Source organism: Sorex fumeus, unplaced genomic scaffold (genome assembly GCF_029834395.1).
Source record: "Sorex fumeus unplaced genomic scaffold, SorFum_2.1 ptg000043l, whole genome shotgun sequence".
Lineage (NCBI taxonomy): Eukaryota > Metazoa > Chordata > Mammalia > Eulipotyphla > Soricidae > Sorex > Sorex fumeus.
Window position 1 is genome coordinate 4,217,821 of NW_026606100.1, and position 9,697 is coordinate 4,227,517.

At 56.8% G+C, this 9,697-nt stretch overlaps 1 protein-coding gene across 2 annotated transcripts; it reads left to right on the top strand.

Moving 5' to 3' along the window:
* Positions 1-5,736: 5,736 nt before the first annotated feature.
* On the top strand, positions 5,737-8,282 carry TMEM191C (transmembrane protein 191C). 2 transcript variants are annotated; one of them, XM_056120674.1, is made up of 10 exons: positions 5,737-5,933; positions 6,055-6,178; positions 6,253-6,303; positions 6,413-6,490; positions 6,654-6,710; positions 6,832-6,891; positions 7,474-7,538; positions 7,624-7,696; positions 7,877-7,917; positions 8,017-8,282. In XM_056120674.1, exons 1-10 carry the CDS (start codon positions 5,776-5,778, stop codon positions 8,219-8,221), a joined length of 912 nt encoding a protein of 303 aa, XP_055976649.1. In that variant the 5' UTR covers positions 5,737-5,775; the 3' UTR covers positions 8,222-8,282. The 2 variants fall into 2 exon arrangements, with proteins under 2 accessions (XP_055976649.1, XP_055976650.1); XM_056120675.1 differs by having other exon boundaries at positions 6,660-6,710.
* Positions 8,283-9,697: the final 1,415 nt, after the last annotated feature.

Consider the following 9,697-nt stretch of genomic DNA (forward strand, 5'->3'; position numbering starts at 1 on the left):
CCCAGGGCTCACTCCCAAGGACCCCCCGCTTTCGTCACCTCATTCAAGTTCCTACCAGAGCCCCTCCCCCTACCTCACCTTACTATTTATTGCTGTAATTTATTGACCTCAGAAATGCTGCCTAACAGACCTCATTCGGGACAGAGAGGATCCCCAGGGCTCCCCCCCTCCACTTGGTAGGGCCCTGTGGGGCCAGGTGCTGAGGGGAGCCTCTCTGTACCCAAACCGTAACTTGCGTTCCCCCTTCCCCTTGGGGGACCCCAGGTGGGCAGTCGCCCATTCAAAAATACCTCGAAGGGGAGGGCTGGGTAGTGACTGTTTTGATACATTGGAACTGGAAGAGGGATCATGTCCCACTTTATATCCTTCCCAGGAAGGGGGAGGGACACCGTGATCGCACTCCTGTACTGGCCACCGCCGCTGTCTGTCATTACATTGAGTTCACCTCCCCGAGAGTTTGGGTAAATTCAGGTCAGAGCTGCAGGTATGCAGCCTCAAGTGTCATAGAAAAGCAATTCACCGACAACTGATCTCTCCATTCAGAAGCGTGCAGTCTTAATGTACAGTGATGAGAAACTGTTATTTTATGATCTTTTCATTAAAAGCTTGATTGAAAACTTACTTCTGCGTGGCTCAGTGTTCTCACCGTTTCCCTGGCAAAGGACAGTACTTTTGTCCAGTGCTTCTGAGACCTTGGAAAGGGGATTGAGAAGGGTCCCTGCCTGCCACTGTCTTAAGGAGAGGATGCTTGTCACATGGATGAGTGTGCTCCCCGGGTTCGGACACCCATCTGTGGACCTGGCTTTCTGGGGTCAGCAGCATCTTGGCGATGCTGGCCTGAGTCGGCCAAGGTAGGTGTAGGGTGAAGAGGAGCATTGAAGTGGCTGCTACCCGGAGCTCTGGCCCAATCTAGGGTCACTGAAGAGGAAGGGGCACACTTGGCTCCTGTCCATTGTGTCTACTTGTTTTCGGTTTGATGGGGAGACGAAAGAAAGAAAAGAATTTTTGTCTTTGAAGGGCAAGAATGAAAGCCTGATGCCTTTGAGAACTCTCCTGACCTGTAGAGTGGGCGTCCCAGACTGAAAGCCAAGGAGGAAAAGCCAGTTGAACCATCTGGGTGGGCAGCCATTCTCGATGTCCGTTTGCAGACTGCAGGTGTCCAAGCGGCACCGGGCAGCAGTAAGGCGTGGCGACCCCGATGTCCAGGGGTGTTGGGTGTTAGCCCAGATCTCAGCACCCTGTTTTTTTTTCTTTTTTATTTTTTTATCACGGGTCACACAGGTGCTCTTCAGCTTGCTCCTGTCTCTGCTCAGGGTCATGCCCCCAGGACCCTGTGTGCTAAGGATGTGGTGCTAAGGATCAGCATCAAACGGGTAGACTGAGCAAGGCAAGTGCATTAACCTGTACAGTCTCCCCAAGCCCTCTTCGAAATAAATCTGTGTGTGTGTTTTCATCTAAGCAATATTTGAATCACTTAATCACGGCTAGCCGGAGAGAAAGGGGTTAAGGTACTGTATCCATGGACCACTATGGATTCTCAAACATTGCCAAATGTTTAATCTGGAATAGAATAATCAGGACTGGGGATAGCACAGGGGCTAGGCCTCCCCTGGTGCAGACTGTGGCCCTGCGTGGCAGCCTGAGCCTCTCTGAGCACAGCCCTGGAGGCCTCTGACACTGCAGTCTAAGAAGTACCACATCCTCAGGCTGTTGTAGTTCATACACTTCTGATATGCACTGGTCCCAGCACTTGTCCCAGGGCTTCCTGAAAAAATGGAATACTGTTCTCTAAAATGCTTTAAAGGGGTAGGGGGAGGGTGGGTGCAGAGAGTACAGTGACCCGGTACTCTTCTTCCATGTGGCAGGTTCTATCATCATCCCATTTGGTCCCCCGAGCCCACCAGGAGTGATCTCTGAGCACAAACAGCTTTTTTTTTTTGAGGGGTGGGGAATGGGAGGCTCACCCAGCTGTTCTCAGGTTACTCCTGACTGCCCTCAGAAATCATTCCTGGTGGGTCATGGAACCATATGGATTAGCAGGGATCGAACTCTGGTCATTCATACAAGTGCCCTAGGAGCTGTACTATCTCTCCAGCCCTATTTCTCAGATCTCCTATTCACTGTTTTCAGTGATTTAGTTTGATACTATTGCTGGTGATGTCAAGTCAACAGCTGGGCAGCCGGAGCAGCTGCTGCAAAAAAGCAGAACTACATTCTGAGGGGACTGGGTGGATCTTCCTATAGTGCTGAGGGGTCTAGACAGTGCCAGGGATCAAACCCAGTTCTCCAGCCTCTGTTCTTAAGAGGATGGGGTGCAGTGAGGAGTTTGGGCCACATTTGGCGGTGCTGGGGACTGACCCTGGGGATCAAACCTATTCAGCTACATTCGGGGTAAATGCCCTGCCCATCGTAGACTCTAGCCAATTTTATTATTTTTTAAATAGGCAGCCCTTCCGGAAACCCCCAGTCAACTTCATCTTGACTTTCACAGGCAGTACAAGCATAAAACCAAGCCTGAGGCTCCAGAAGGGACCCTTGTTTTGGGGAGGATGGGGTGGTCTAGGCATACCTGGCAGTGCTTAGGGGTCACTCTTGACATCACTTGGAGTATCTAGGGTGCCCCCTGTACTCCAGCCCCAGATGCCAGTGTCTTCTCGCAGTCTTTTCTTATTTATTTTTGCAGTCTGGGGATCGAACCCAGGGCCACACACACTGCTGCTGTACTGCATCCCAACCTCCTTTTAACTCTGAACACCTCCCTGCTCTTCCTTCCCCGATGGCCTGGGCCTTTTTGCCTTTTATCCCACAGGATTTGGTCCTGCAGATGCAAAGGGTGCTGATGGCACCATTCTCTCGGCTCACATACTTAATGTGTTTTCTCCACTGACACGTGAGGCGAAAAAACACGTGAATCAGATTCTTTGAGACTTGCATGTTGAAACTGCTTTGATTTGTTTTGATTGGGGGGCTACACTGTGCCGGTGCAGTTGGGGACAGTTCCCCGTGGAGGGCTCTGTGGGGACTGTATAGTGCTGAAGATTGAAATTGGGGCTCCCTTTTGCAAAGCACATGCTCCAGTCCTATGATCATTTCTCCAGTCCCCGAAGTGACTTTCAAACGACTCAGAATCCAGAGAGCCTCTGCCTTGACGTGTGAAGCCCTGCAGAGTAGTGCTGTGTGGGGCCTCTGCTCCTGGAACACTGCTGCAGAGGCCCCTATAAAAAATAAAACAGGTTGGAGCAATAGTAGCAGGTAGGGCGTTTGCCTTGCACGCGGCTGACCCGTGTTTGATTCCCAGCATCCCATATGGTCCCCTGAGCACTGCCAGGAGTAATTCCTGAGTGCAGAGCCAGGAGTAACCCCTGTGCATTGCTGGGTGCATTGCTGGTGTGATCCAAAAGCACCCCCCCCAAAAAAAAAGAAAAAGAAATAAGACAGGGCGGAGGCTGGAGCAATAGCGAAGCAGGTAGGGCTCTTCCCTTGTACATCACCATCCAGAGCTTGAACCTTGGCATCCCTGAGCACTGCCAGGAGTGGGATTCCTGAATGCAGGGTCAGGAGTAAGCCCTGAGTATCGCTGCGTGTGGCCCAAAATCCAAAACCGAAAAAAACAGGACTGAAGAGTGCATGCAGGAGACTTCGTTTAAACCCTGACCCCACAGCCAGGAGTAGCCTCAGAGTGCTGTGGATTTGATCCCGGTAGATTGAAAACAGGGCACCTTCATCAGGGCAGGTTCTTGGAGTGTTTCAGCTTTGATCTTAGATGTTGTTTCCATTCCACCATTCTTCCTGGGAGGACAGAAGAATCTCCCCCTCCCCCTCCCGTCCCTCCCTCAGTTCAGGACGTCTGAGCAGCCAACCACTCAAGAAACCTTTCAGCCCTGGGTTTGATCCCTGGCTTCTATTGATAAGGAATGTGATGGAACCAGAGTGATAGTACAGCAGGTTAAGTGCTTTCCTCGAATGTGGCTGACCCCGGTTCAGTTCAATCCCTGGCACCTCATATGGCCCTCCTAGCCCACCAGGAGTGACGACCCCTGTGCACAGCCAGGAGTAAGCCCTGAGCACTGCTGGGTATGCCCCCATCCCCACCCCACCCCCCAAAAAGAAGGAATGTGAAAGGAAAGCATTAGGGGAGGGAACTAACTTCACACCCTTCCAACTTTACTTTTTTTCTTGCTTTGTGGAAGACCTGTTAGACCTTAGCAGGATCATCATTGTTCTTGCCGCTTTTTAAAGACTTGCCTTCAGCTGCATATAGGATAGGATACTCCCTACTCACTAAACTGTGTACGTTATAACTAATAGTCTTTATTTTTTTTTTCTTTTTGGGTCATACCCGGTGATGCACAGGGGTTACTCCTGGCTCTGCACTCAGGAATTACCCCTGGCGGTGCTCAGCGGACCATATGGGATGCTGGGAATCGAACCTGGGTTGGCCGTGTGCAAGGCAAATGTCCTACCCACTGTGCTATTGCTCCAGCCCCGTAACTAATAAGCTTTATCAGGTTAGAGTTCTTATCATTCCCTTTGGAAGGGACTTTAGAAATCATTTAGTTCAATTCTATCATGTTTTCTGTGCCTACTGAAAAAACCACTGAAATGATGGTGTTCTCTTTAATACATGAATTTTTCTGGATCTTGAACAACCTCCAAAGAAACTGCTCTTATCCCCCCCGGGTGGGGCACACCAGGTGGCGCTTAGGGCTTACTCCTGGCCCTGCATTAAGGATTCACTCCTGCCAGGCTCAGGGGGTCATATGGGGTGTCAGGTAATCGAACTCAGGTAGACCACGTGTAGAACAAACACCCTACCCGCTGTACTATTACTCTGGCCCCAGAAACCACTTAGTTTTTTGTGTACCTCTTTTAACTTGGTTATCCAATTATTTAGTTTTGTATCTAAGTTCCTGGAGCAATAGCACAGCGGTACGGCGCTTACCTTGCTCGCAGCCGACCCGGGTTCGATTCCTCTGCCCCTCTCGGAGAGCCTGGCAAACTACCGAGAGTATCTCGCCTGCGGCAAAGCCTGGCAAGCTACCCATGACGTATTTGATATGCCAAACACAGTAACAATTGTCACAATGGAGACGCTACTGAGCCCTCTCAAGCGATGAACAACAGGAGGACAGTGCTACAGGATCTAAGTTCCTAATTGATTAAGGCATGTTTAAAAGCACTAACATGCCTATAGCCTTTCCAAACAAAATAGCTGCCTTTGTTTCCTTTAAAGAATATTGCCACCTTATAATTATTAATCTTATTTTAGCATCAGTGCTAGATCAAACTTTTCCCACTAGACACTATATCTTTATTTTTGCTAAAATACTTACTTCCTTTTTGCGAATGCGGTAGCCATTTCAATGAACTACTGAATGCTTAGTAATTCACTTTTCTCCTCCTTCCCTTTGATAAATTCCCAGGAGTGGAATAATTGCGCCAAAAGATAGGATCATATTTATGGATCCTGATATAGATTTCCAAGTCTTCCCCACAAGAGAGATCCATCATTTTGCAAGTGCCATGTGCAGTATAGGGAAACCAGTCTTCGATTTTTCGGAATTAGTTATTAGTATTTTATTAACCTTTCACTGATCCCATGATGGTCCATCAATAACTTGGAAATGACGGAATGAGCGCGGTCCTCGGTGAGCCGCGCGGGGCTGGGCTCGCGGGTCGAGCCTACGAACTGGCCGCAGCACATTGTGACGCGCCCCGCGCTCGCGGGTGCCGGCGGCGAGACCAGGACGGGGGTGCGGCAGAACCCTGGGAGCTATGGCCGAGACGCAGGAGGAGCTGCTGCTGCAGCTGCAGAAGGACAACCGCGACGGGCGCCAGCGGAACCAGGAGCTGGAGGAGCTGGTGCGCGGGCTCCAGGCGGAGAGCGAGAGCCTCACCGGGCGCCTGCAGGGCCTGCGGGAGCGCGAGCGCAGGTGCGCGGGGACCGCGGCGGTGCGGCGCCTCCCGGGTCTGCGCCTCGCTCCAGGCCCAGGTGCCCCACGGAGGGGAGGGCACGGGCCGCGGCTGCTGGAGCCTCGGTGCCCCCCTCTGTAGCCTGCAGCGAAGGAGAAACCAGGTGGCGCTGACCGCGAGGGCTGAGGCGCGCGAGGCGGCCCGGAAGCGCGCGGAGCGGGTGTGCGAACTGCTGGACGCGGAGCGGCAGCGCCAACAGAAGCTGGTGCGTTCCCCGGAGGGAGGGGCGCGGGCGGGGACCCCCACCCCGCGTGACCGCCCTCTCCGCCTCGCCCGAAGGAGCGACACCGCCGGCAGCTACAGGAGCAGTGGGAGGAGCTGTCAAGTCAGGTAGCGGCTCCGCCCGGGTCCTCCCGAGTCCCCGCCTGGTTTCCGCCCCCCGCCCCCCGCCCCGGCTCCGGAGGCCCCGCACGCTCCCGCTCACCGCTCGCACCCTTAGCTCTTCTACTACGGAGGAGATAAGCGGAGGCAGCAGTCCGAGGGGCAGCAGTTCGAAACCCAACTGGTGGCACTGCAGGTACTTCCGGGGGGTCCCTAGGGTCCCCGGAAAGGGCCGCGTGGGCGGGGCCGCGAGGGCGGGCCGGAGTCGGCTGGCAGCGCCGCGGGTGGAGCCGTGATCTCGGGGTCGGCCGGGAGCCGCGCCTTCTCGGCTCCTGACGTCGCTGGGACCCCTGGGGAAGAAACAGCTGGAGGTGATGGAGGCCAGGCACAGCGAGCAGGTGGAGGGCCTACGGCAGGTGCGGGCGGAACCGGGTGTGTGTTTTGGGGGGTGGGGAGCGGGGTTGGAGCCCAGGCAGGTGCTGGAGGGCGGAGAGGGGCGTGCCCCCTCCAGTTGAATCAGCGTTCTCTGCACCCCAGGGCACGCAGCGGATCCAGGAGACCTGGGCCAACTTCCAGGAGCAGAGTCAAGTGCTACAGGTGCGGCCGCCCCGAGACCCGCGCCCCCCGCCCCTCGCCGCCCCGAGACCCGCGCCCCCCGCCCCGCCCCGCCCCGAGACCCGCGCCCCCCGCCCCTCGCCGCCCCGAGACCCGCGCCCCCCGCCCCACCCCGCCCCGAGACCCGCGCCCCCCGCCCCGCCCCGAGACCCGCGCCCCCCGCCCCTCGCTGCCCCGAGACCCGCGCCCCCCGCCCCACCCCGCCCCGAGACCCGCGCCCCCCGCCCCTCGCCGCCCCGAGACCCGCGCCCCCCGCCCCACCCCGCCCCGAGACCCGCGCCCCCCGCCCCGCCCCGAGACCCGCGCCCCCCGCCCCTCGCCGCCCCGAGACCCGCGCCCCCCGCCCCACCCCGCCCCGAGACCCGCGCCCCCCGCCCCACCCCGCCCCGAGACCCGCGCCCCCCGCCCCTCGCCGCCCCGAGACCCGCGCCCCCCGCCCCACCCCGCCCCGAGACCCGCGCCCCCCGCCCCTCGCCGCCCCGAGACCCGCGCGCCTCCATCCCTGCCCCAGGCCGGCCCGGCCCGCCCCCAGCCAGCCCCCAGGGCTCGCTCCCGTCCCTCCAGGAGCTGCAGGGTAAGGTGATGAAGGCGGCGGCTGCGCTGGACGCTTCTCGCGGCGGCGCCGAGCTGTAAGGGCCCGGGGACTGCGGGGCGTGCGAGGAGGGCGGCCGCGGGGCCAGGGCCGCGCGCGCACGCCGATGGCTGTCTCCGCAGGGGCAGCTCTCAGCCTCGCCGGCTGCAGGACTGCGCGGGCTCGCTCATGGAGGAGGTGGCCAAGGCCGACTATGTGAGCTCCCTGTCCCGCCCCGCCACGAGGGCCATCAGCCCGACAGCCCGGCCCCCCTCCCGGCGTGACTTCCCCACGACGGGCCGCCGGGCCCTCGGTGCCCGCTCCCATCCGACGGGACAGCCCCTGCAAGAAGCTCCCCGACGCGGAGCTGGACGCCTTCTCCCTTCTCTCCCCCAGGAGAAGCGGTGGTTTAGCCGCGCAGACGCGGTGGGCATCGGGTGAGCCCGGTGACGGGTGCGGGGCTGCGGGGCTGCGGGGCTGCGGGTGTGGTCCAGCTCCCCGAGCCCTGCAAGCCACCGCGCTCTTCGGCTCTGCAGGCTCTGGGCCCTGGGCGCGCTGCAGTTTCTGCTCCTGCTCCCGCTCGGCATCCTGGTTTTGCCGCTGCTGCAGCTGCTGCTGATGAGCCCCGACGCCTTCCGCCAGGGCTTCCCGCAACTGTGCTCGGAAACCACCCTCCGCCGCCTGCGCTACACGCTGTCCGGGCTGCTTGAGCTGCGCACGCGCGGGCTGCTGCCCGCCTAGGGCGCATCACGCGGGCCTTGCCATGTGCACCCCTGTCTCGCGTGTGGTTTCTGGGTGCCCCCGGGGTCGGGGGTGGGGCGGATAGGGAGACGACCATGGCAGCGCTCGGGGGTGCGTCTCCGCCTCTGCGCGCGCGGGGAGTCTTAGTGGCCGCAGAGCTATAGGCCGCCCGCGCCTACGACCCCCACCAGCGACGCGCCTGCTGCGGCCACCTCCTCGGAGGGGTCTTCTAACAACTCTACCGGCTCAGGACTCGGGTCGGCGCCTGCAGGCCAGACCAAGGCAGAGCAGCGTTGGGGGGACTCGGCCCTACTGTGCGAGCCTTCTCTGGGTGTTGTCCTGGAGTGTGGTCTCCTGAGGACTGCGCGGGGGAATCGTCCTTTTTCTGTAAGATGTTCAGTTTTGTGGGAACGATGAACCTTCAGTTGTGTTTATTCTGCAAACAGGATTCTGTGTTTATTTTTGTTCTGGGGCTACACCTGACTGTACGCTGGGTCTAACTCCTGGCTCTGTGCTCAGGGATCACACCCGACAGCGTTCAGGGGACCGAATGGGATGCCAGTGAGCAAACCCAGGTCCTCTATGAGTGAGGCAAGCACCCTACACATTGTACGATTGCTCCAATCCCTAATGAGCATTTTCTTTATTCATCCATGGACAACATTCGGGTTATTGACATCTTTTAGCTCTGATAAGGAATGCAATTGTGAGTATGTTTTACAAGTATCTGGGTCACTATTTTCCGTGTATAGATCAAGTGGAAATGCTTGGTTACTGCTAATTCAGTATCTTTGTTCTTATTTTTGGACCACACCTGAAGATGCTCAGAGGTTATTTCTGGCTCTGCACTCAGGAATTATTCCTGGCAGGCTCAAGGGATAATATGGAATGCTGGGGATTGAACCCTGGTCAGCTATGTGGAAGGCAAATATCTTTTTTTTTTTTCTTTTTGGGTCACACCCAGCCATGCACAGGAGTTACTTCTGGTTCATGCACTCAGGAATTGCTCCTGGTGGTGCTCGGGGCACATATGGGATGCTGGGACTCGAACCTAGGTCGGCTGCGTGCAAGGCAAACGCCCTACCCACTGTGCTATTAAGGCAAATGTCTTAACCACTGTACTATTGTGCCCTAGGGACATAAAAGCCTCTGATTTATTCTTCAGTGGTGAACTATATTAGACTTTTCTTTTTTGGGGGGTGGGCAACATTCATCGATGCTCAGAAGCTACTGCTGGCTCTGTGCTCATTGGTAATTCCTGTTGGTGCATGGCAGACCATATGCAGTGCTGGGGATGAACTTCCAACTGCCCCCCTGACAGTCATTTAAAACCATGCAGTAGTAGACAAGACATTTGAGAGCTTAATTTGGTAACTATAATGAGAATAGTAGCCAAGGATTGAAAAATTCCCTGGGGCAGATTCCCAGAAGCCAAGATTTAATCATATAAACAAAATGGGATTTAATTTTTAAAAA

Excerpts from the sequence above, each read along its gene's own strand:
- TMEM191C (XM_056120674.1), top strand. The coding sequence starts at position 5,776 with ATGGCCGAGACGCAGGAGGAGCTGCTGCTGCAGCTGCAGAAGGACAAC. Across the intron at positions 5,934-6,054 it reads CTGCGGGAGCGCGAGCGCAG|CCTGCAGCGAAGGAGAAACC; the intron begins GTGCGCGGGGAC and ends CCCCCTCTGTAG. Across the intron at positions 7,918-8,016 it reads GCAGACGCGGTGGGCATCGG|GCTCTGGGCCCTGGGCGCGC; the intron begins GTGAGCCCGGTG and ends TCGGCTCTGCAG.